This window comes from Bombyx mandarina, chromosome 09 (genome assembly GCF_030267445.1).
Source record: "Bombyx mandarina strain Sakado chromosome 09, ASM3026744v2".
Lineage (NCBI taxonomy): Eukaryota > Metazoa > Arthropoda > Insecta > Lepidoptera > Bombycidae > Bombyx > Bombyx mandarina.
The window spans coordinates 14447357-14474839 of NC_143216.1; the positions used below are offsets into that span (position 1 = coordinate 14447357).

Genomic DNA, 27483 nt, shown 5'->3' on the forward strand with positions numbered 1-27483 from the left:
CAAAATCCAAAAGAAATTCGATCCGAAAATTTATCATTATTTGTTTAATGTTTCGTTTTTATAACTTGTATCGTTCGTCGCTACAAAATTCAAGCCATTCTTCGATCACGTTCAATTATAACTAGTCAGGTCATAACTATTGTCACACAGTAAAAACTTTTCTTTTAGAATGCTGGCCACAAAAAAGTTTATTGAATACGAATTTCGAATTGTTCATGAAAATAAAAATGTATACTTTTAGAATTTTACTCATTTTTAAATATGGAGTGGACCCTTAAAGAAGACCGTGTTGCAGTTATTGCGTTGCATCGTTGCGGTTACGCGCCAATTCAAATTTTTAACATACTGAAAAATTTTAATATAACCAAAAGATTCGTTTATCGTACCATCAAACGATACAATGAAGACTCTAGTGTAGATGACAGGTCAAGAAGTGGTCGCCCTCGGTCTGTTAGGACTCCAGCAGTGATAAAAGCTGTGAAGGCGCGAATTCAAAGAAATCCCAAACGTAAGCTGTTTGCCCTTCAGATGGGGTTAAGCAGAACCACGGTGAAAAAGTTGTTAAATGAAGACTTAGGGCTTCGGGTATATTGAAGAAAAACAGGACATCGTTTGAATGCTCGTCTAATGGACCTGAGATTGAAGAGATGCCGCGCTTTGTTGAAGCGGTACGCGGGAAAAAAATATCGGGAAATTCTTTTTTCGGATGAAAAAATTTTTACCGTAGAAGAGAGCTACAACAAACAAAATGATAAGGTGTACGCACACAGTAGTGAAGAAGCGAGCAACCGTATTCCGCGTGTCCAACGAGGTCCTTTTCCATCCTCGCTCATGGTATGGTTGGGAGTTTCTTATTGGGGCTAACAGAGGTACATTTTTGTGAGAAAGGTGTAAAAACGAATGCAGTTGTGTATCAAAATACAGTCCTGACGAACCTTGTGGAACCTGTTTCTCATACCATGTTCAATAACAGGCACTGGGTATTCCAACAAGATTCGGCGCCAGCTCATAGAGCGAAGAGCACACAAGACTGGCTGGCGGCGCGTGAAATCGACTTATCCGGCACGAAGACTGGCCCTCCTCCAGTCCAGATTTGAATCCGTTAGATTACAAGATATGGCAACACTTGGAGAAAAAGGCGTGCTCAAAGCCTCATCCCAATTTGGAGACACTCAAGCCATCCTTGATTAAGGCAGCCGCCGATATTGACATGGACCTCGTTCGTGCTGCGATAGACGACTGGCCGCGCAGATTGAAGGCCTGTATTCAAAATCACGGAGGTCATTTTGAATAAACTTTAGTGTCATAAGAATCTATGTTTTGTTAAGTTCATTTTGATATATGAATGGTTACATAATGAATAAACTTGTTTCAATTATTTTACATTAAACATGTGACAGAATTTATGACCTGACTAGGTATAACGAAACGCAGATGTGCTAATAAAGAATCAATAAATAAACCTATTATTTATTATTCAAACAACATTGTAACGATAAAGCTATACTAACAGACGGTATTATAGTTAAATAAGATAAGAACAAAATGTAATAAATAATATTAGAATTGTTAGATTACTATTGTCGCTTGGAATGCAAAGAGAATTCTCTGTTCTGCTCTGTTATTTTCAAACTCTAAGCGGTACTCTAAGCGGATGTTGCCCGTATTAATAAATTGCAATAAAATACGATGTAACTGCATTATGCTAATTCAATGACACGGATGTGATAGGCAAACATAAATTTGGCAGACATTGAATGCATTTTGAAGAAAATACACCGCGAGCTGTAGTGAAGATGCTGATGAAGATGATTTACTGGTGGTAGGACCTCTTGAGTAACTCAGTAACCACTTAACATCAGGTGGGCTGTGAGCTCGTCCACCCATCTAAGCAATAAAAAAAAAAATATATACATACTATGTATGTTTTTTTTGTATGTAATGAAATCTTTGAAAGTCATTTTCACCGACTTTAAGACGTCCAATTAACGATAGGGCTGATGATAATACAGTAATTCTATAACTTCGCTCTAACATCCTGACCAGTAGCAACAGAATAAAATAAATAGAAAGATGAAATTATTTGTTATTTCGGTTTGCCATTCAACCGTATAATTTTTTGCAACATGTATTAACTGATTGACATCAAATCAAACAGGGCATTTAGATGAAAAAAAAGTTGCTCGTATTAACCGAATTAGAGTTATTTATTGACATTAGGATGTTAGTGATGACATATGATGTCATAAAGTCTATTAGATTGAAAAATACAACAATTTGTTAACGTTCAAGTTTACTTCTCATTAAACTTTAATTCCGAGGACTTTATTTATTCGAACGTTTTCGGTTTTATAAGTAGACAAGCTTACCCTACTGGAATATAAGCGGATACCGAGGAACGCGGGAACGTAGCTGTGGTCATTGTGGTTAACGCAAACCGCGTCCAATCCCTAAGCTATAAGACCTCACACAAAATATATGGTTTTTATTTAAGTAACCCTAAATACGCCCTAGCGAATAGTCTTGACTTTATCATAGGTTTACATACAATTTTATCATTAAGAAGAAACTCAAAAATCGTTATGAAACTTATCCATTTTCCAAATTCATTCATACAACAAAGACATATAAAATTTTTATTTATATATATTGATTCATATATAATTGATTCATATATACCTATAAATGGGAGAAATCGATCTGCAATACTAGGCACTAACCAATGAGGAGTATAATTGCTAAAAATTGCATTGGAATAACCGTTATCGTTTTAACATAAGTACTTTGAAAACAGAATTGTTTTTAGAGCTATCGTATTAAAAGGAAAATAAAAAGTGAAGTGTTTGGATACCTTTTGAAAAAGCAGGTTACAATTTAATTAGCGTTACAAAAGACAAACAATAAGCCGATAAAGCATAAGTTTACCAACAAACTTATCGAATTTAATAGGTTTCAATGTCTTTTATATTTAATTCAAACACTTATTTTCTTTATCGCAGTAAAGTGCGCATTTAAGACTTACATATGTTACACATACATTTAATAATTACAATACACATGTTTACTTACACACATAATACGCATATGTGTGTAATGCACATATAATACACATATGTATTATGTACGTAATGATTCACGATATTTAATCGTATCGTCGTTACAAGACCATCAGTAAATACGCAAGAAATCTAGATCATATCGTAAAAGGCCACTGCTCTATTTACGCAATTTTTTATAAATGTTCTGAGCTTCTAAATCAATCCCGAAGGCATCCAAATCGATTTGCCATATCTGGCTGGAGCTACGCTGAGCCGAGCCGTATGGGATCAAATACGTTGTTGTTTCAGTCCAAGTCAACGATAAATTAATAGAGCAATAAAAATATCATGAAACTATTTAAAATGATACAGGAAAAAACTATAAATCGAAATACATTTACAAGTAATGTAGCTAATATTACATATTTTATCTGAAATATTATGTGATATGAGATCACGAAGAAACGCTTTCAAATTTCCAAGCCGTATTAGGACTTTGAAATTCTGATTTAATAAAGACGAAAGGTGTTGTTCTGAATTCTCATTTTTAATTTTTTTCCCTATCTATGTGCGGGTAACCTAAGGCCCTATTCCAGGTACGCGTGGACGGGTAAGTGAGCTCACGGGCTCAACCTGAGAGAATTTGCTAACACTAGACCTAGCAAGAGCAGAGCTTTGTACAATCTACCACCGGATCGGAATCGTGACTCACTGATATGATCCGGCAAGAAACTCAGTGGGTCATTTTTTTAATTTAAATTTTTAGATGCGTAAACGATCATCTTATTTAACCTTTATTATCATTTCACAACACTGACGTCTCTGTTTATTCCGAAATCTATCAACATGTCAGTTCTACGATCATCACTAATATTCAGTTTGTATTAACCGTGCAATACGAAATGCAAACAATGATTTCACAGAAAACTGAATATGCAAAATCAAATATAGTTCGTTATGGTATGTCGCAATTTCAATCTAGGACATTTACCTACACAGATTTATTAGTTTTCATGAGTTTCGAATTGCCGTTGAATCCCGATCTAGTTCTGCCGCGGCTAAAGTTTAATTAAAATACTACCGCAGATGAGTTAATTTATACTTCGACTAGTTTTAAGTTGTATTTGCGAGCTCCTGGCGCGATCGTTATTTGTCTTTTATGTTTATTCGCGGGACGGGGCGTTTGAACGTGATGGATGAATTGCTTACGTATTTCATTGAAACTTCGTAACTTTTGCTGTACTGATTTAGATCAACGTCTCTCATTTAGATTCGATACGAAATGATGAAATGTGACGAGTTACGTTTGCAACGTTGATTTATTTTGATTTACAACTAAATTTGAATTCGATATCAAAGGCGTGGTGACGAAAGTCAAAGAAATGGTTCGTTCATTCTGAGAATAGATTTATATGAGTCGACTATTATCAAAGGCGGCAATCTGACTTTTGGACAATGATTGGTAAATCAGAAAAACGAATTATTGACTTTGTATTCCATCGGCAGTCACAAAACTCTTCGGAACGACATTTTAGATAAATAACAGGTTAACTATTAACCTTTATTTAATGCAGGTTTTGAACCGTATTCTTTGAAGGAGACGATTATATTCAAATCAATCTGTATTGACATATCAATATTTTTTTTTTGTCTAAATGCACAGATTGCCACCTTTGATAATAGACGACTCATATTTAAGTAGGACGGTTATGAACAGAGACTCTTCAGTCGGTCTGATGAAGAGCTTTCAAATGGAATTATTAGATAGTATAATACTATAGTAAATTACTCTGTTATGAATATTGGTTCATGAATGAACTCCTCTTTGTAGAGTTTCCTTAGTGCTGTGAAGAATGAAGACCGATCAAAAATTGCAATTTTCTTTATTTATTGCTGGTGTAAATGAAATCCGTGGTAAAAATTGAACCCATTTAAGGCGCCTGTAAAGGCATAAATCAATAAAACTTTATTCAAAAAATGAAAAAAATCCTAAATATTGACTGCAGCGTGGGTATGCTCCTAGCATTGGTGATATCTACAACCACTAGCCGAAGCCGGTCACCGTCCTCGTCGAACCCGTAGCTTGCGACGAAGGGCTCGACGAGCGAATTAACCAATAGACACCATAGATACAGCCCACTGAGTTTCTCGCCCGATCTTTTCAGTAGGTCGCGTTTCCGATCCGGCGGTAGATTCTGCGAAGCACTGCTCTTGCTAGGGTCAGTGTTAGCAACATTCCAGTTTGAGCCCCGTGAGCTCACCTACACACGTTAGGGTGAAGCTGACATAGCCTTTCAAGGCTATCAGCATAGGTAGGGAAAAAAAGGCGAGATATCTTCTACTTCTTCTTCTTCTCAATCTAGTCACTCTTGACAGAGTGGTATTGGTGGTGAGACATAGGGTTTAAGAAAATTATATCGAAGGGTTTCCAGAGAAGGTATAAATTATGATCAGTAGTACAAATGATTGGACGAGTGGTTGTAATAACAGTTTTAATACACGATCGACTCTACAGTGCCACAACGCGGCGTTTAATGTTTAAGTATTAATAACACATATTATGTCGCTGGGTACTGAGAAGAAATATGATTGGTTTTTATTATTAGTTCCATGAATCTCAGTTCGAGACTGCTGTTATAGATATTGGATTCCGAGTAATTGCGAAGATCCACTTGAAAAGTTTTCATCGTGAACTCAGTTGTGTATAGAGTAACTGATCCATTTTGTAGGAACGAAATTAAGGTTTCAAGATTAAATAGCTTAATGTAATATTCATGGCGTGAGGATCCTTCAATAAAACTGATACTGTGATATAAAGGAGTGCGACCTCAAAAATATCGGCGTCAAGAACTGGAAGGAGAAAGCCCTGAACAGAGCAGTCTGGAGAGACATACTGGACCAGGCTAAGGCCCACCCTGGGCTGTAAGGCCTAAGATGATGATGATGATATAAAGGCGAATCATTTGCTAATCTATAAGCAAAATTTTTTTTGTCATTGTATGAATTCATGTGAATGTACACTTTAATCTACCATAGCATAGTATTGCCGAAGTCTAGAATAGCCCTGCCCCTTTCTTTTTCTTTGTTGTTTATAAAAGGTATTAAATAAGAGTGACGTCAACATTTAGGGTTCCGCGTATTATTTTTTTATTCTTCTTGACGAGCTCACGGCCCAATTGGTGTTAAGTAGTTACCGGAGCCCGTAGACATCTACAAAGTAAATGCCGCCACCCACCTGGAGATATGAGTTCTAAGGTCTCACTAAAGTACAACGGCTGCTCCACCCTTCAAACCGAAACGCATTACTGCTTCACGGCAGAAGTAGACAGTGGTATCTACCCGTGCAGACTCACAAGACGTCCTACCACCAGTAAAAAAGTGTCTGATTAAAAATCGATACTTAGAGACTGCTCTGGTATCCGTATGCCGTTTCTCAAGACCGTATTCGTCTTTCACAGATTGTAGGAAAATCTAAAGTAATAAAGAAAATATTTGGAATGTATGGAAGAATGATGGTATCTGTATGGAGGATTCAGTTTTCGCACTTTTACCTCATATATCATATCTCAAGGTGGGTGGCGCATTTACGTTGTAGATGTCTATGGGCTTCAGTAACCACTTAACACCACGTGGGCTGTGAGCTTGTCCACCCATCTAAGCAATAAAAAATTAAAAAAATCGGTAATGTATATAATGTATATTTCAAAGTATTCTCAATATATTCTTATTAGTACAGAACCTAAATTGCCGATGCTAATAATGAAACTATCGGCTAAAAACGAAACCCTAAAATCACCAAGTTTCACAACTACAGTACGGAGCTAATATGAACTCGCGTTACGTTATAAATATGAAGAACCTATAAATACATGTTATCTCATATGGATCAAACCTTTTACGTCAACTCGACTGAGCTAAATCAATCGTAATAAAATAAATGATCGCACATCCCATACGCAACGTTAACCAAGAATCAAAATAGAATGCGATTACGAATTCATTACAAGCATCACAAAGTTGGTTCTTTAAATCAAATAATAGAAACAAACAGTAGTTCGTCTGGCAAAATACTTTTTACTGGCGGTAGGACCTCTTGTGAGTCCGCGCGGGTAGGTACCACCACCCCGCCTATTTCTGCCGTGAAGCAGTAACGCGTTTCGGTTTGAAGGGTGGGGTAGCCGTTGTAGCTATACTGAGACCTTAGAACTTATATCTCAAGGTGGGTGGCGCATTTATGTTGTAGATGTCTATGGGCTCCAGTAACCACTTAACACCAGGTGGACTGTGAGCTTGTCCACACATCTAAGCAATAAAAAAAACAGCAACAAAATGCCTAAACAGCTCTTTTTTTTTTAGTGAAATTTAAATCAATAGACAATTGAAAAAAATGGAATCTTTTTTTTTCAACCAAGCTCTTGCCTTATTTTCAACAGCAGGCATAATATTATAACATGTTAAATGAAATTAGAATATACATAGGGCTTTTGTACGTGATCGCATCCGTATGTACAGGCCTTTGCCAAATAAAATAGCGTAAAAGGGTCCTTTGTTGGGTTCAGTACACTTTGAACTCCCTGTGGTCGGGTTTTTATCAATGGCCGCTGCCTACACTGATTTAGGAAGCACGCATATTGCGTAATGTAATATCCGTTTTAAATGCATTGATTGTACTCGCTTTATTCATTTGTAAATCAATTAATGTAATTGAATTACGCAATGCAATAATAGAGAAAGTTCAGTAGCAAAACGTGTGTTAAAACAAGTATAAAAAGATTTATAGACTCGTATCGTGTCAAAAAAATATGATACGAATTTAAATAGTCATGATAAAAAAAAAACTGTTCAAAATGTAGCATCACTACATAGTATAAAACAAAGTCGCTTTCTCTGTCCCTATGTATGCTTAAATCTTTAAAACTACGCAACGGATTTTGATGCGGTTTTTTTTAATAGATAGAGTGATTGAAGAGGAAGGTTTATATTATGTATAATAACATCCATTAAATAGTGGAGAAATCAATAATAAATTACAGTTTCCGAAGCGAAGCGAAGGCGGGTCGCTATTACTAATAAAAACAAGTGAAAGATATTAACATGAAATATTCTCGCATAAAGACCATTGTGTGTGATTAATTTTAAAGCGCATGTGAGCGTAACAAAGGGAGTCTAGCTAACGTGTCATCGTTTACAATATTATTACGGAACAAAACGTTTTGTCGCCGAATGCAATTAAACTTCCGCATAATAATTTCATCAGTGATGTTTTGTTTTAGATTCTTCAAAAGAAACTGTTCAAAATGTAGCATTACTAATAAAAACGAGTGAAAGATATTAAAATGAAATATCCTCGCAAAAAGACAATTGTGTGTGATTAATTTTGAAACGCATGTGAGCGTAACAAAGGGAGTCTAGCTAACGAGTCATCGTTTACAATATTATTACGGAACAAAACGTTTTGTCGCCGAATGCAATTAAACTTCCGCATAATAATTTCATCAGTGATGTTTTGTTTTAGATTACCCGCTTTGATGTCGTTTCACCAGTGCCGGATTAAGCAAGCGCGGGGCCCGTAGCAAATTATTTCAAAGAGCCCTTGATCTACTATGGGTTCTTAAGTATAAAGTGGTAAAAAACAAATCAATAGTCTATACGTTAATTTGCCATCTAGGTATATGTTACTGCTACACAATTCTGCTACACATCCACACTGTGTCGGGTAAGAGTGCTTGCATACGTCAGACTTTTTGTAGAGCTGATTATCAGGCTGATTGAAATTCTACACGTTTATACAAACAGCTTTTTCTTAATAAGTCACTCAAAAAATTAAGCTCGGGCCGAGATGAGTGGGTTTAAATATGCGGGGCCCCCGTTCGCGCGGTTCCCGTAGCAATTGCTACTCTTGCTATATGGTTAATCCGGCACTGCGTTTCACGCTCCCAACGAGAACGTTTAATGTGAGATGAAAAGAAATGTAGCGTAAATAGAATTTTTGGGGTTTTATTTTTCTGTATTAAGATTTTGGCACAGTATGATTAATCAAAATAAATTTAGAGAAAACGTGTAACGATTCGTCGACTAACAATATATTAACTACAAATAAATAAATAATAAATGTCAAAGTTTTATTACCATATTACATATATACTTAAATGTCATATATTTTATTTTGTATATGCCAACATAGGTACTTAAGTAATTTCAAGCAAAATTTTCGTTAAATATTTATGTAAGTTATTTTCCAACATTTTTATTACATTATAAGGGCAGATGAGCTAACACTAAATCTGAAATTGAATGGTCGCGAGAATCAAGACACATACAAAATGAATATTGGCCCTACCTTGTGATATAAGGTGGAATTCGGGTAGTGGCCTGGCTGGCATTGCTGATGTCCATGAGCGACACTTACCGCTTACCATAAGATGGGTAGTGTAATAATTTAATGCAATAAAATGGTAGGAACGAAATTAATTTTATAATGTCTATTGGAATGGTTCGAGAGTGCTCACAATACGTCTACGACCACTAAAATTAGAAATTGGGAAGAATTTGGTATATAATCACTAGGTATTTGAGGAGAAAATACTATTGGATGCTATGTTTGAATGGACGTATTGAAATATTGAAGTAGCCGACAATAGTAACTATATCTAGCCTTGACGGTGTACCTACTGACTTTCCATAATCAATATACGTGAACTGCCGATCCTAAGCCTATACACAAACATAGATGATTAGCTGCAACTCGTAATTATTAGGCAAATCAACTTACTTAATGGATTCTGGACCAACCCCGCTTAGCGGAATATGGACAGGAAGTAGAAAATCAAATTACACCTCGTTGTAAACGTCCGTCATGTCCCTAAAACGTCTACAGGATTCGACTAATCTATCGGAATAATTAATTGAGTTCTCGGTCCTCGTATTCGAGAAGTCGATCTTTAATCGCAACACAAAGTATAAAACAAAGTCGCTTTCTCTGTCCCTATGTATGCTTAAATCTTTAAAACAACGCAACGGATTTTGATGCGGTTTTTTGAAGTGAAAACTTCTTTAGAATCGTTGTGATTTCAAACCGGGTGCAACGGAAAAAACGACAGGTAAGAGACACAAATACAAAAATGTGTAGGATGAAGCCAGCAAAGAATGAGACAGAAATATACATACTATTTAATACAGCGCCATCTGTGAGATTTTTTAATACTAACGTGTGTATGAAAGCTCTTGTAGTGAATTTTAATTTAGGATTATACGTGAAATTAAAATATCAATTCACAGAGGGCGCTACCTTACAATTATTTACTAATGACAAAATTTTACATATACTTAAGACGTTTAGGATAATTGTATTTTAATTTTGGAAGGTTTCACTTCTACCACGTGTGAATTGCACACATGTTTTTTTTTATTTTTAATAGATAGAGTGATTGAAGAGGAAGGTTTATATGTATAATAACATCCATTAAATGGTGGAGAAATCAATAATAAATTAGTTTCCGAAGCGATGCGAGGGCGGGTCGCTAGTATTTTTATAACTTACTAGCTGACCCGGCAGACTTCGTAGTGCCTCAATCGATAAATAAAAGACCTAAACTTTTGTTTAGGATAAACTTAAAACAAACAAAAGGAATCCGTCCGACGGGGGACACATCAAAGGAAAAACAAAATTGTTATTTTTATTTAATTCCGAATATTTTTATATTTATCTAACCTTTTAAACCTTCTCTGGATTTCAACAAATAATTCAAGACCAAAATTAGCCAAATCGGTCAAGCCGTTTTCATGTTATGTCGTGACAACGGAAAACGGGTTTCATTTTTATATATATAGATTGTGATGTTGCTTTTTACGTTACTAATTACGTGTTTTATATGCTTGTTGTTTTCGTTGACGGTCTTTCGCACGATTTTCAGTATTTCATCAGTTTAATTCAACGTTTTAGGTTATTTTAATGTATGTGCGTTCCTAAAGTGATATTCTGTTGTGATCTTCGAACTGTAAGATGGTGTTAGGCGATTATAATGAAAGAGTTACGAAGATCAATAACACTGCCTGTTGGTATACCTAAATAAATAACTAAAAGACTTACAAGTGAGCGAGTTCGTGTGCAATTACAAAAGCACTGGTCAATCCTTCGTCGCGGTCGATGGCGGCTGACCGCGTTTTGGTGCAGACCCCACCTACGGGGGCAAACCCGGAAGGCCCTCCAAGCTGGGATCTCGTCAACCATATTGTGGCGTCCCATCCTGTGCTACCTAGAAGATATTTTACACTGTAAAATACTAGTAGTAAATGGCTCGTGGATAGAATCAGCAAAGTCAAAACAGAATGCTCTGAACAGTTGCTTCAAACGCTTTCAACACAATGCCGCCATTTTTTTGTTATTGTAACAAAATTAATCTTTTAATTAAAGACTAGAAAACAAAATAAAATTACTCAAGATCTTCTATTGAGCCCGCAAAATAATTAATATTCGCACTTTCGCATCGTATCTCTTCGTTTAAGTTATACCTAATTTGAAAAAATATTTATTTATTAAGTGATGATTCTCGATACAATCCGGGATAAAATTAGATTTGAAAATTAAAGCCATTGATCTCGTAACACGCAATATCTAGAACTATACACTCCTAGTGTGAGCATTCGTGCTATTTTTTTTTTCAAAACCTCCATAGAAACAAAATTTAAATTCACTAATTCCTTAATGCAGCTGCTATATGATGCAGGTAAAACATAATGCAAAAGGGTTTTGTATTTCGATCCATCCATCAATTCCACAGTACGGACTTTATAATTTCGAGGAATTTTAGTAGGCAATTACATTGTGTTGATTCTGTACTTCACACAACGTTATTAGCGGTGTCGAACGTTGATTTATTGTGCCTTCGGATACTGTGTGAGCGTTCATTGACTCCGCTCATTCATCGTCATCAAGCGGTTCTTCCATGCGATCCTAATTAATATCATTAATAAGGAATGACACATTCCAAAAAGTTATTAAAGGAATTCGTGGAAGACCACACGCCTGTTTGTTTAGATGAAAAATGTTTATTCGCTTTCCACGTCTGTAAATAATCTACACAAACACGAAAATTAAACGGGAATGTGTTGGCATCATAAAAAGTGATGTCAGAGTGGCCAGCTATGACTACGACGCTTGTGCCGGAAGTTATCATAATGCTACTAATAAAACAAATCTCAGAATAAATTTTTGTGTTGGAGATGCCACCGTTATCATTACGAAACCGCAAGTGTCCAGTCTGTGGACTTTACATGTTCATTTATTTAACATTTTTTATTGATATTATTTTAGTATTTGACATGTACATACCTTCAGGTAGCTTCATGAGATGTCTATAGTTCCACTTGTTAATAGCTTCTAAGGATTTTTTGATGTTGCCGTACTTCAAAATGATGTCCTTGTCCTCGTAGAGAAACAATTTGTTGATCACTAACGTGATGTTGGAGCCCAGTGATGGGTCATTGAAGATGGCACTGACCTATAAGATTTTATATGTTGAAAGGCTTCAAAAAAAAGCTCACTTCATACAAAAATCAACACGCTAATCTATTGCACAATCTTTTTATACTCACAATATTCATTAAAGCTAAAATATAATGTTTGACACGTTCTCGGCCATGAAATTTCAACATGGTGTTGTCGGCAACGATGGCCAGTTCAAGCCAAAGACCCTTTACACCTGAAACATCAATTGCGAAATTCATTTCCTGCACAGATTACATGCACTATACCAGTCATTGAGAAAGCAGTAGACGCACCTGACGCAGGTCTTCTGAACAAATGCATGTCATGGAAGTACTCTTTGTCGGAATGATCACTGTGCCGCGGATGTACGTGCGAGGTCGGTAGCAGGTCATCATCTTCATCGAAGTCAAGATCAAGGTCGATGACCGTATCACCGGTGAGGTTGTACACGGCCGAACGCTCGCTGTGCGTGACGTCTCGGCGTCGCAACACGTGTTTCTCCTGCGTTCTGGTCGGCTGCAGCACGAACTCTTCACCGCCGACCTGCAGCAGCCCGTACAACTGTCCGTCACATTCGGTAACCGTCACAGCGGAGCCCTCTTCATGAAGCACGCGTCCCGTAAAAAACTGACATTCCTTATAATAAGGCGAACGAATAGCTTTGTTTTCTTTTAACTTGAGATCCCAACCGAGGAGTCGCAAGTGATGAGTTTCTTGCGCGTGCCTGCGATGTCTCGGAGTGAGCAGCAAGGGCTGTCTCGGCGGTGTCCAGGCGCCGGCGCCGACGACCGCGAGGAGCAGAGACAGCGCGGCCCAGAGGCAGCACGGCATGGTCCGTGCGTCGCCGCGAGCTGCGCCTCTCTGTGGGTCGCGGTGCGGCGCGCTGCGCTCACGCATCTACGCACATGGCGGCCGTCTCGTCGCTCGGAAGGTAAACGACTCCACGACTGATCGACTGCAAGTGCTTTGCGCCGCGTGCGTCATTTGTAAACAAAGGGTGGGCTACTGTTTTCGTTTTATTATCGGTAAACGTGTTGTTACACATTTTATACACTATTGAAGCCATGCCAGACGTGTAACTCAGTTTCGAATATCCATTGACTATTATAGTACTGTACTGTACCATACATTGTAGACATTAGGTTATTGTGATTTTTTTAGATTACCGAGATAATCAATTTTTAAATATATTGTATGTTTATGTGTAAAATAGACCCAAAAGCAACCGCACAACCTATTTTCAGAATACTTTTTTAAATTAAAAAAAAAAAAAAAACGGACTTTTTTTTAATTTTCCACGATAATGGAAACTGGAAATATTAAAGTAAATTTTGTTTAACCTATGAGCAAAAGCAAACGATACGAGGTGAAAGACGAAGTGTATAAAGAAACACACAGTTTTAGCCTAAACGGTAAACGATATTATTTGCTAAGCCAAGCAACGTAATGATCGTTTGAGTGTTCAGATTTCTTGAATGCGTAATGTAAGCCAAACAAAACTCGGTGGTCAACAACCTCAGTCGATGGCGTGATGTTAAGTGAACTAGAGGTCCCGCAGTAGTCGAAATTCGACTATAATTAATTGGAATTGTAAGTTTGTACACTATTATGGTTGTATTTTATATTTCTATAATCACAAATTTCGCCAAGACTACACTATAAAAAATATTAACAAAGACAAACAATATTTAATCTCAATTTGACAACAGACGTCAAGAACAAAAGTTTGACAATAAATAGTATGCATGCGCGTGGGCGTCAAATACATGGTATGTAGTGTGTGTAATGTTTTCTTTATTGATTTAATGTATCTTTTATGCATTATTTAAAAAAAAATTTAGCATTGTGCACTTCTTCTCTATATTCTTTATAAGTGTGGAAACATACTCCTCCGTCCGCGCAATTTTCGTAAAAAGGGATAGAAAGTTTTTGCTTCACGTATTAATATATAGATTATGCGTGAGATGATGAACAGTTAGTGAAATGTATTCAAATACGATTTTCTCCCTTTCATGTCAGCAATCACCTGTCTTTGTTTTGAAAAGTAGTGAAGAAGGAGATGAATACTTTACATCCTTTTTTATTGCTTAGATGGGTGGACGAGCTAACAGCCAACCTGGTGTTAAGTGGTTACTGGAGCCCATAGACATCTACAACGTAAATGCGCCACCCACCTTGAGATAAGTTCTAAGGTCTCAGTATACTTACAACGGCTGCCCCACCCTTCAAACCGAAACGCATTACTGCTTCACGGCAGAAATAGGCAGAGTGGTGGTACCTACCCGTGCGGGCTCACAAGAGGTCTTGCCAGCAGTGAAACAGAAGCTGACATTGTACCATCCTGTACAATGTTAGCTCCTGTTTCAAAATCATCCAAGCTGCATTCAATCATAAAATTACGTAGGTGAATTTCGTTCATTAGAATCATTTTCAAAATGATATTGTAGACAGCTACACGTTGATTCATTCGATTGTCTACATAACGAAATGATGCCGTTTTGTGGGAACAAACGACTAATATAAAATGATAATAATGATGTGGTAAATGTCAAGTGCATGAACTTTGCATTATGATAACGATGTAGGTACCTAATTGCAAAAATTATCATGTGAGGAAATTGCGAGCGGTTTGGAATGTGTATTTTTTTAAATCATACAGTGTTTTAATTGTTATATTTTAAACATAAACAAGCCGCCTATTTCCGCCGTGCAGCAGTAATGCGTTTCGGTTCGAAGGGTGGGGTAGCCGTTGTAACTATACTGAGATCTTAGAACTTATATCTCAAGGTGGGTGGCGTATTTATGTTGTAGATGTCTATGGGCTCCAGTAACTACTTAACACCAGGTGGGCTGTGAGCTCGTCCATCCAACTCGGCAATAAAAAATAAAATAAAAAAAGAAGTAATTGTTGTGTTTATTTTATCCTTTGTTTAGTCGTATTGCCTATGACTGCTTCGTATTTGTAGATGCGCTGATCCACAACGGTAACCGCGCATCAGCAGATGAGCCGTACTTCTCTGCTTTCGATATTATAAATTTAATATTTTTTTATAACATGAAAAAAAAACAAAAAAAACTGCCTTTTATTTTAGGCACAAGCCGTCTTACTTTGTCTCAAAGTAAAGGTACTAACATAAAAGTGTTTATTAGTGCTCATGTTTAGTAGCGTGTTAATATTAACGGAAATTATTAAGCCGATCTCTATATCTCGCATTAAAAGTATAATCTCAAAACATACTAATTTTACAGAAGAGTGTTTTAAAGGTTTTAACATGTAATATTTTTAATATTAATCATATTTGCAACATTTATTTTTTATTGTTTACCATTACATTATTTGACTTTTAAAGTAAGATAAAACTATGTATTAATTTCGTTAATAGTAGTCAAAACATAGGTAAACTAAAAAAAAAAAAACTAAAACTAAACTACGCTCTTTTGACAGTAGCTATTTAGAGAAAATACTGGTGATACCGAATGATTACGCTTTTTTTTTTTTTTTTTTTTTATGATTGAAAGTTTACTGGTGGCCCGAAGGCCTTTCCAGTTTCACCAGGACAGGTGGGCGAGCAAAGGCTCAGCCAAGAGGGGTGGGATTTGCTAACAACTGCGCCCGAGCGCCTCCGAAGGAGACCTAACAACTCAAGAGCAATTGTTTCGCGAATGAATCTACTACCGGATCGGAATCGCGACCCGCTGAGAAGATCCGGCGAGAAACTCAGCGGGCTGATGCATGGGTTAGGTTGCACGTCGACCTCTTTGTCGAGTTCGACGAGTACGGTTACCGGGGTCCCTAAGCCTGCCCCTAGTATTAGAGCTGAAGGCATCTAATGCAAAGGTTATTGGATCTGATGGATCCGTAAGGACGTGACTGGCTCCTGCATGATCAGGATTCGGGGAGTAGTCAGCGGCGGCAACGATAAGGCGATTATCATGACGCATAGCCTTATCGAAGTATCGTTCCGACGCTGACTTCATGTATTTCCGAATTGATTCGAGGCCCAGGTCGTCGTGTAGGTCAACGTTCCTCACGAACCACGGAGCCCCGACAGCTAATCTGCAAAAGCGGGATTGTAGGGATTGGAGGGTGTCTATGTGTGTGCGGGCCGCGTGAGCGAACACCACACTCGCGTAAGTCATGACGGGCCTTATGCAAGTTTTGTAAAGTGTCACCTTGTTCCGAAGGGACATTTTACTCCGCTTACAGATCATGGGGTAGAGTCTACCGAGAATAAACGCGGCACGGTCACGGACTGATTTTATATGCGGGCGGAATGTCATCGATGCATCCAGGGTAACGCCCAGGTACTTGACCTTCCTGGCCCAGGGTATGGGTTGTCTAAAGAGAGTAATCGGGGGTGTGAGATTCCTCCTCCTAATCCGGGAGGAAATCCGTGTGGAGCTTCCCCTCTGAAATAGCACCGCAGTACTTTTCGCTGGGTTGATGTCTATGCGCCATTTTCGGAACCACTGTCCTAGGGCTAGGGCTGCGCTCTGAAGCTTCTTCGCGATTAGGGACTTATTTCTACTAGAATAGTAAACAGTCGTGTCGTCGGCGAATAAAGCTAAATGGGTCGGCGGCGACCGGGGAATATCGTTGACGAATAAGCTAAATAGGAGGGGTGAGAGGACAGAGCCTTGCGGGACTCCAGCTGTGAGAGGTCGTGGGGAGGAGCGGGTTCCCTCGACTCGATATCGAAAAGAGCGGTTCGACAAGAAGTCCCGTATGATGAGCACGAGACTATCCGGCACGCCCATGTTGAATAGTTTGAAAATCAAACCATTGTGCCAGACTTTGTCGAACGCTTTTGTGACGTCGAAGAAGAGAGCTCCCGTGTATAACGGTTTTGGTCGATTAAGCCCCACAAGAATGTGCTCCGTGAGGCGGTGCACCTGTTGAACGCATGAGTGATTTGTACGGAATCCGAATTGTTCATCGATGAGAATGCCCTTGGATGAGACGAAATCTCTGAGGCGCTTGTAGAGCAGACGCTCATACAGTTTGCCTAGAGACATGAGGAGACTAATCGGGCGGTAGCTCGTCGGATGATTTTTTGGTTTACCGGGTTTATGTATGCCGATAACGTCCGCTTCTTTCCACACCGCGGGAAAGATACAGTTCGCCATAGCGGCATTGAAAATAGATGCCAACATTACGATGAGTTGGACGGGTAGAAGTTTAATAACGCGGTTAGATATATCGTCGGAACCGGGAGCCTTGCGAGGACGTAGGTCTTTGATCAAGTCTTTAACTTCCATCGGGGTGACGGGTGGTAACGCATCCGAGGGTGGCAAGGAGGCTCTGCGTTCTACCTCACTGTCTACTAATTCTACATGAACAGGGTCCACGGATTGAGTGCTGGGCGTGCACTGGGTTTCCAATGTATCGGCCAGCAGCTCTGCTTTTTCGTCATCATCAAAGGCCGCGAGTCGGCCTGAGGGGCCTACGAGGGGGGGCATAGTTACTACCGTATCCGATTTGAGAGTACGAGCTAAGCGGTAGTAAGACCTTTGGGAGGGCGCGAGTCCTTCTAAGAAATCAGACCATCTGGCATCTCGGACTTCGGCGATGCGAGACTTTACGTCGCGTTGTAGGGCACGCATTCGAATACGATTTTCCGCGGTAGGATACCTGTCGTAGGCGCGTATCGAGGCGTTCTTAGCTCTAAGGAGTTCCCTAATATCGTCGGACAATTTGAAGCGGTGAAGGAAGTCCTCCGCTACAACTTGTTTCGATGACCTATCTAATGTCGAGATGATGTGTGATGTTAAGATGTCTATGGCTTCAGCGGTATCCTGAGGAGACGGGGTAGAGTCCGGGTTAAACGGGAGCGATGGTGGATCAGATTCAGCCAGGCTGATGCCCAGCGTGTGCCAATCCACCACAGTCCTCGTGACGGGAACGGAATCGGGAGCGCGACCGAGCTTCATAACGACGGGACGGTGGTCCGAATCTAACTCTGAAACTACTTCGATCGAGTGTAAGCGCAGAGTTACGTTTTTTAATAACGCTATGTCGAGTATATCCGGGCGATGCGCGATATTTAGCGGGTAGTGAGTCGGGGTTAACGGAGCGACGATATCGAAGGCGAGATCATCAACTAACGCGTCAAGCCGCCTGCCATTCGGGGTTGTGGTGTGTGAGTTCCACCTGATGTGTTTACAATTTAGGTCGCCCGCCAGAATGACAGAGCTCCCCATACCGAGCAGCGCCTCGATATCACTGCTTAGAACGATCTTATCCGGTGGAAGATAAACGGACGCGATAACGATCGGCGCGTGTCCCGTCAGTGAGATTCGGCACACTGATGCTTCGATATTAGCGAGCGCGGGAGGATCGAGCGGGACGCAATGCAGGGCTCTTCTATAGTAAATGACGGTACCACCACCACAGGCAGAGAGCCTGTCGTTCCTGACCATGTTATAGTTCGCGATTTTAGGGTCACGGCGCGCGGGCTTAAGTAGGGTCTCCTGCACTAAAAAGATATCAATTTGATGGTCACGCAAAAAGTCAGAAACCTGATCACGTTGATTTGCGAGACCGTAAGCGTTAAAAAATCCTATCGTCACGGATAGGGGCTTTATTCTACTTATATACGCCATTGATTACCGGCGGAGTGAGGGGAGGACGTACGTATTTAATGACGCGTTACGTCGGCGTATTCCTGCACAACGGCGATAAAGTGTTGTGCAGTGGGGGCAGCGCGAATGGCGTCGCCTAAAGCGTTAACGCGCTCAAAGTTGATCGACTGAAAGAAGTCGATCACTAAAGCGAGATTTTCGGACGCGGTCGGAGGGCAAGTCGCGGGAGAGGGACGAGTCGCGGGGGCGGGACGAATCGCGGAGGAGGGAGTTGTAGCCGTGTTCGTGTACGGCAGCGGTTTCGCCCAGGCCGAGACACTGGGCACCGCCGCCGGAACGAACGCTGGCTTAGCCTGCGACGCAGAGGGTGCCGAGGCTTTGATGTCTGGGCCGGAAGCTCGGAGGCGGTTTTGGCGGGCGACGCGGCGATTTATTTTCAGGGCTCGGGGGCATCCGCGGTAATTTGCGGGGTGACCCTGTGTTCGACACAGGACGCAGCTAGGCGGTTCCGTCGCGGTTTTTTGATCGCGAGTGCATAGGGCCGTGGCGTGATCGCCTAAACATTTGACGCATCGGGGGCGCGCGTGACAGTTACGGGAAGAGAAAAAAAAAAAAAGAGTGCCCATACAATTGACAGTTATGGCACTGGCTAGGAGTGCCTTTTTTATGGGGGGCTTCGACAGCGATACCAGAGAGCCTACAGACGGTCTGTGTGTTAAAGATTTTCTTACCCTCGGGGGTAGGCTGGAGAGCAACTAGAACCATATTATATGGCTCCCTACCGCGACCGGTGTGCATACGGTGCACAGAATTCACTGGTAGGCCTTGTTCTAACAGGTCGACTTTTACGAGCTCTACATCTAACTCTTTAGGGATTCCGCGTATTACAACGCGGAGTTCGCGCTCCTCCTGAAGCGTATAAGTGTGGAAGCTTATACGCTCCTTACGGAGGTAAGAGGTGAGGGCCCTATGGTCATCAGATGAATGCACCTTTATTTGGATGCCGTTCGCGAGGTTACGGGCATTCGTGAAATTGATATTTTTGGCCTTAAGGGCCAGGGAAACTCGATCCCAAGCTGCCTTCTCTTGAAGGATTACCGGAGGAGGGGACTGGGTTTTATTTTGTGCCACCGGACGCGGCGACGGACTGGCACGGGCTGGAGGCGCAACGGGAGTCTGGGGGCGGGGGCGCGACGCGTTCGCGGCTTTGCTAATTTTAGCGGCCGCGGGAGCTCGAGACTCCGCGGCACGCTTCTTACCCTTTTGTACCAGGGTAAATCCATCCGTCGATGAGGCGGGGGCGAAGTCGACCTCCATCTCCGAGTCAGAGTCGGAGGACGAGGAGGCGGGCGCAGGTGACCTACGAGCAGGTGTTTTGGAGGGCGTGACGGAGGCCGCGGATGATCGCACAGCTGGAACGGTGGCCACGGCGGACGACGCAGCAGTTTTACTCGCCAGTATAGGCGACGCGGGAACGGCAGGCACGACGGAGGCTGCGGTGCTCGATGTAGAAGCTTTGCACGCAGGTACAGGCGACGCAGGAGCAGCGAGCACCGCGGAGTCTTCGAGAGAGCTCGCAGTGTGATTGGCCTTGAAAGCCAGAAACTCTGAGGCGAGCTGTGGATGACGAAGTCGGAGGAATTCCGCGAATACAGCGTCCATGATCGCTGAGTGCCCAGGTGGGGCGACCCTAGGTCTTGAAAACACTCGCCTTGCGGCGAGGCCCCAACTTCTCGGACCTGAGCGGTTCTATTGAACACAGGTGGCGATGCGGCACGATTACTACAGGACAAAACGGAAATAACAAAAAGAAACAAAACAATTAAACACTTCCAGGAAAGCAGTTTGTCGGCAGATGTACCAGGAACACAGAAATAACGAAAGGAAACAAAACAAATAAAAACTTCCAGGAAAAACACTTGGTCGGCAGATGTACCACGAACACAGGCCGCGCGAACAATGGCCGGGCTAACAAAAGCCGGGCGAACAAAGGCCGGGCGATCGAGTGGTCGATGGGCACGTCCGCACGTGACGGGTGCCTCTATCGGAATGATGATTACGCTTATTAACTCAATTCCGAATATTTTTGGAAATTGTACACTTTTAATGCGAAAAGGCGATATATGTATGCAACCTTGAACATTTTGATGGAATCCCTATTTTAAAGCAATTTTAAAGGAAAATAATATTTATACATACGTTTTATAAAAAAAAAGGAGCCAGTTGATTGATTTGCGAAGAGTGGCCAGCAGGGAGTCGATGAGAGGAGCCGAAGATCGGGCTCCGTGACTTAAATCGGGAGGGTCATTCAAAATAAATACGTACTCATGCGTTTTTGCTTCATTAATACGTGAAGCAAGTGAAATGGTCTCATCTTGATTGTTGATTACACTTGTAGCTAGACAAACATACGGTCCACTTGATGGTGAATGGATACCGTCGCTCAATGGACGTAAGCAATGCTATACATTCTACAATATAGCTCTATACACTCTATAATACTTTAAAATTAAATACGCCTATAAAAGCGTGAGTATATCAATTCTACATATCTATGTTCTGATCTTAATAAGAAAAAAGAATGGAGAAACAAAGCCAAGGATAGGGAAGAGTGGAGCAAGCGAGGCCTATACTCGAATGGGGTTCCGAACACAAGTTTATATTTAATTTTGTAATTTTTATTTGATAAGGTGTTTTTTCTTTTTTTCTTTCTTTGTTTTTGGAAATAAAATGGGCTTATTATTATTATTATTATTATAAAAGCGAGAGTCGAGTCGCCTTATGCATTTCTTACAAGGGCTCCTCTCATTTGAACGTCGCACGAAGCATTCGATGAAGCTCAATTGCATAATAATGTGCATTCGTGCGAGTGCCCTGTGCTTCCGGTACGCGCTGCCAGGCTAAACGTATGTATGTACATACATTTAAGTCGTCGTGGCCTAAAGGATAAGACGTCCGGTGTATTCGAAGCGACAGTGCCGATGTTCGAATCCCGCAGGCAGGTACCTATTTTTCTAATGAAATACGTACTTGAGAAAATATGTTCACGAATGCTTTCCCCGGTGAAGGAACAGCAACGTGAAATAAAAATCAAACCCACAAAAATTATAACTTACGTAGTTACTGGTGCTAGGGCGTCTTTTGAGCCCGTGCGGGTAGATACCACCACTACCCTGCCTATTTCTGTCGTGAAGCAGTAATAAGTTTCATTTTGAAGGGAAGGGTAGGGCAGGCGTTGTACTATGTACATATAATACTGAGACTTAAAACTCATATCTTAATGTGTGTGGCGGCATATACGTTGTTGATGTCAAAGGGCTCCGGTAACCACCTAAGACCAGGTGGACTGTGAGCTTGTCCATCCATCTATGCAATAAAAAAAGTATTGTATGTTAAGCTATGTATTAAATCTATGTATTATTTATGTATTAAACATGTTCTTCGACCAACAGATTTGGATAAACAAGCCGTATAAAACACACTAAAAGACACGAGGGTAATTCTATAGTTTTCTTTTTTTTTAGAATGGTATACGGAACCCTTGAAAGCCAAAAAAAATAGTTTAACTTATTATCCTTACTTATTATACGGTTTTTGTACAAGCGTCCTTGGCCGAATGGGAAAACCGATGTCTTCGTCAACAAAAGATCGTGTAATATGATTAAGCTCGCAACACAAATAAACCCGTGACGGCTAGTTCTACCGATTTCTTGAAAGTCGACCGTGAATCCAATGGAATTGTAACTTCCGAAACAAATTATTTAAATTTCAAATGTCACGTAAAATACTAATTGAATATTTCAATGAACTAATAAGTAATTGTTCAAAAACGAAGTCCCGAGATAAACAAGGCATTACAAACAAACGTCTTTTTTATTTAAACTAGCTGACCCGACAGACTTCGTAGTGCCTCAATCGATAAATAAAAGATCTAAATATTTGTATAAAATAAACTTAAAACAAACAAAAGGAATCCGTCTGACGGGGGACACATCAAAGGAAAAACAAATTTTTTTTTTTTTTATTCCGAGCATTTTCATATTTACCTTTTAAACCTTCTCTGGACTTCCACAAATAATTAAAGACCAAAATGAGCCAAATCGGTCAAGCCGTTCTCTAGAACAGGAGAATAAGAAAGAGAGAGAGACTAACCAACAGGAATTCATTTTTATATGTATAGATAGATAAGAAGCACACATTTTTAGATCACTGTTCACATTGTGGTTAAATATTTAAAACACAAAATAGTAAGTGAGAACGTCTATCTAAAGACGCGTAAGAAAAATGTTACTTATTCCATTCCATTTTGCCCAAAGGCCCAAAGGCCTTATTTATTTCCTCACTTAGAATGGATTCATTTCCCATGAATGGCTACTATAAACGAACTCACCAACAGACTAACACAAGAACATTAATTGTTGTGGCCTAAAGGATAAGACGCCCGGTGTATTTGTATCAAACGATGCGACCGTGCCGGTGTTCGAATCCCGCAGAAAGGTACAAATTGTTCTAATGATATACGTACTTAAGAAACGTTCACGAATGACTTCCACGTTGCGTATAAGAAAAGTCAAACTCACAAAAATATTATTTTCGTAATAGATATCCAATCCAATTGAGAGGTAGTCCCCAAAGTCTCAAGGTGGTGGTGTTTATGACGTTGTGATGTATATGGGATCTGGTAATTACTTAACATCAGGTGGGCTGTGAGTCCGTTTACCCGTATAAGCAATTAAAAAAGATAAAGAAGCACAAGTACCAAAAATGTTTTTCAAAGATACCGACTCAGATCGAAATCAGGCCCCGTGGTACAGGAATAAAGGTCAGTAACTTAGTTCATCACACATCACAAAACACCACTTGTCCTGGTGAAATTGGAAAGGCCTTCGGGCCACCAGTAATCCTTCAATCATAAAAAAAATAAAAAATAAAAAATCACAAAACATCTGATTTAGTTTCATTGGGAAATAAAAAAGAAAAAATTGTTACCGCAACAAGTTTATTATCTCTTTTAGAATAATGCTCATAAGTAAAATAATATCGAATATAAGCCGACACATCTGTCTTATCATAATATAATTAATACTTAAAATACAATACAATATGACTAAAATATTTTTTTTATTAGTGACTTTGAAGAAATTTGAACGATATTATTTAAAAGGTGTTCTAAAAAATTGCAACACATTTGAAAAATACATTTTTGAGATTTAAAACTTTGTGTCCCAGCCAGATCTTTTTGGTATTAAGGGTGCGAGATAAGAACAATTGGAATTGCTAAATAAAGACAAAGATTCTAATCCGGATGTAAGAATTGCTGGACCATAGAGGCAATCGCAAAGTAAAACATTTATTGAATATGTAGTTTTTCCAAATTTTGGAATAAATACGTGAAATTTTCATATTTCTCAGTATTGCGGTGCTGCCAGTGTCTTTTACGAATACAGATGGGAACTCAAATTTTATATTTAAAATTATTCAGCATAATATGTATGCGACAACACGAAACCGTCTCGTATTGGAAATCGAAATTCGAAAATTGAAAAAACTGAACAAAGAAAAAGTAAAGCTAATAGACAATATTTTGGATACAGTTCCTTTTGCCAATTAAATTAAGCATTCGTACAAAATATGTCGGGCCAGAGTTCTACAGTTTATTAACGTAATCGTTTATTGCCTCTCGGATCTCGTCATTAACATCGACTTTAGATACAAATAGCGCAGGAACATTTTTATTAGTATCCTGATCTTTGTAGAGAATAGTCAGAAAAACGCCTGCATCTGTAGGATTTCCGACTTTGTAATAAATGTAATCTCGTAAGTTCTTTGATAAATAATATCCTTTGTTACCGTTCCTACTAAATCCGCTGCTCTTGAAACCCTCCAATGACAGCAAGTTTTGTTCACGTATTTGATGTGCAAGTGAATCAAGTGTTCCTATATTGGTTAGTATGTCTTCGTGAGGCCCGCGAGATCCATTGAGAGCCTTGAAGTAATGAATACAATTGAGCAAATCGTAATTGATACATCTAATAAATAAAAAAACACTATAAAATAACACTTTCTCCTTCATCGCTTCCTCATTACTAAGGGTCGTGACCACCATGGTCCAGTTTTTGCACCAGCTTCCTCCAATATATTATGTATGTGGTTATATTATTGACCATAAAAATGGGAATTTTATACTATAATTTTTTTTTATATTTGTTTGTTTGAGAATTTTTTCATTTTTTATTGCTTAGATGAGTAGATGAGCTCACCGTCCACCTGGTGTATAGTAGTTACCAGAGCCCATAGACATCAACAACGTACGTAAATGCTGCCACCCGCTTTAAGACATACATAAGTTCTGAGTCTCAGTTTAATAGTAAAACGGCTTTTCCACTATTCAAATCGAAGCGCATTACTGCTTCATGGAATAAATAGACAGAGCGGTGGTACATACCCCGGGCCCAAAACAAACCCTAACACTAGTAATTATCAAGGGATATTGTGAAAACAATGAAAAATCATTGAAAAAATTATATCATTTGCTGGAAACATTAATTAGTTTGATTAATCAGAGTAACACGTTGCTCATGTTTACCGTTTCTCGTAAGGGTATGCAGCGGTTTGATTATATCCATTGCTGATGTCTTTGGGCAACTGTAACGACTTACCACATCATCTCATCTTCCTTTGAAGACAATAAAAATATGTGGCTCTGGGTAATCTGGTTAGATTGTTATAAGAAAATATACTTAAATAAAATTGTGTTTGTTAATTACGAATTACGCAAATTGTATAAAATAATGTCACCTGCATATGCGCCACAGCTATTAAATATCCAAGAATATTCATTTCCGCAATTCAAACAAACTATTATAATATTGTGCGCTCACTTCACTGTTACAATTTTTTGTGACATATCTAAACTTCCTCGTATTTATAAATTGCGTTCGTCGTCTCGACGTATAGTGGTGTGGCTCCTAAGAATATAACACGTCATTATAGAAAATGTACGAAACTGTCTGAGAAACAATATATTCGGCAGGCCTTCTGAATTCTTAGGAGTCATATCGCTGAATTCTGTAGAAACGTCTTTTGTGTGGATGTTAATTAGTTTTGACAGTTGTTATATAAATTTACATAAATAATTAAAGATGGACGATTTTATTTTTTAAACTCTTTCCTACGTAGTTTATCAACGTCGTCGGCTTAGTCTGAGTTATTTAATTCGTTCTCGTGTGGTTATTTTTTTTAAATATCTCTTTTTAGGGTTCCGTTAGTGAATGGAAAATAATTAAACCTTTTTAATTTTGTCATACGCGTAAATCTTTCCATATATCAGTACAATAGAAGCGAAAATTACTTACTTCTACTTTACAAAGTCTGAAGTGTTGGGAAATTTCTTAATTCCTATAAATGGGTAGATAAACTCAGGGTCCATCTGATGTTAAGGGTTTGGGTGTTAACGACTAAGGAAATATCTTCCACTGAGCGGGTGAAATTGCTCGGTAGACCGACGCCGAGACGGTCCGAGCGTTGTTGTTACTGGTGGTAGGACCTCTTCTGAGTCCGCGCGGGTGGGTGCCACCACCCTGCCTATTTCTGCCGTGAAGCAGTAATGCATTTCGGTTTGAAGTGTGGGGCAGCCGTTGTGACTACTGAGACCTTAGAACTTATATCTCAAGGTGTGTGGCGCATTTACGTTGTAGATGTCTATGGGTTCCAGTGACTAACTTAAAACCAGGTGGGCTGTGAGCTCGTCCACACATCTAAGCAATAAATAAATAAAAAATTATGCAAGTTAATCTTGAAAATAGCGTAAGCGAGATTCAGGCATTTGTCAAATATTGTTGTATGTAAATCTTGTATGGTAGCTACCGCCGCAGTATTTATCGAAGTCATAAGAAATTAAAAAGAAATTGCCGCCACCTACTTTTAAATATTAGGTTCAAGTCTCAAAGAATTGTATCGTCTAACGGACGTCCCACTCTTCAATCCAGAACTAATTACCACTTCATAAATCGGCAGGATATACCCATTTAGGTTCACAACAAAAGCTCTATCACAAGTAATTACGAAAATTACAGTTTTTGCGGGTTAGATTATTATTATACGATGTTATTCTTTCATTATGGAATTCATTTTCATCATTTTTACTGGTGGTAGGACCTGTTGTGAGTCCGCGCGGGTGGTTACCATCACCCTGCCTATTTCTACCGTGAAGCAGTAATGCGTTTCGGTTTGAAGGGTGGGGCAGCCGTTGTAACTATATTTGAGACCTTAGAACTTATATCTCAAGGTGGGTGGCGCATTTACGTCGTAGATGTCTATGGGCTCCAGTAACCACTTAACACCAGGTGGGCTGTGAGCTCTCCACCCATCAAAGCA

General features: G+C 39.6%; 1 protein-coding gene across 2 annotated transcripts in view; it reads right to left on the reverse strand.

Annotated features, from left to right (window-relative positions):
* Adamts-1 (A disintegrin and metalloproteinase with thrombospondin motifs 1) overlaps positions 1 to 13490 on the reverse strand; it is a 76713-nt gene extending 63223 nt beyond the window's left edge. For both annotated transcript variants that reach the window (XM_089730068.1, XM_028170071.2), the window contains exons 1-4: positions 12819 to 13490; positions 12633 to 12739; positions 12370 to 12538; positions 11128 to 11293 (exon numbers count right to left, since the gene is read on the reverse strand). In XM_089730068.1, the coding sequence (XP_089586194.1) occupies positions 11128 to 11293; positions 12370 to 12538; positions 12633 to 12739; positions 12819 to 13422 (1046 nt within the window). In that variant the 5' untranslated portion in view covers positions 13423 to 13490. The remainder of the gene's footprint in view (positions 1 to 11127; positions 11294 to 12369; positions 12539 to 12632; positions 12740 to 12818) is intronic.
* Positions 13491 to 27483: the final 13993 nt, after the last annotated feature.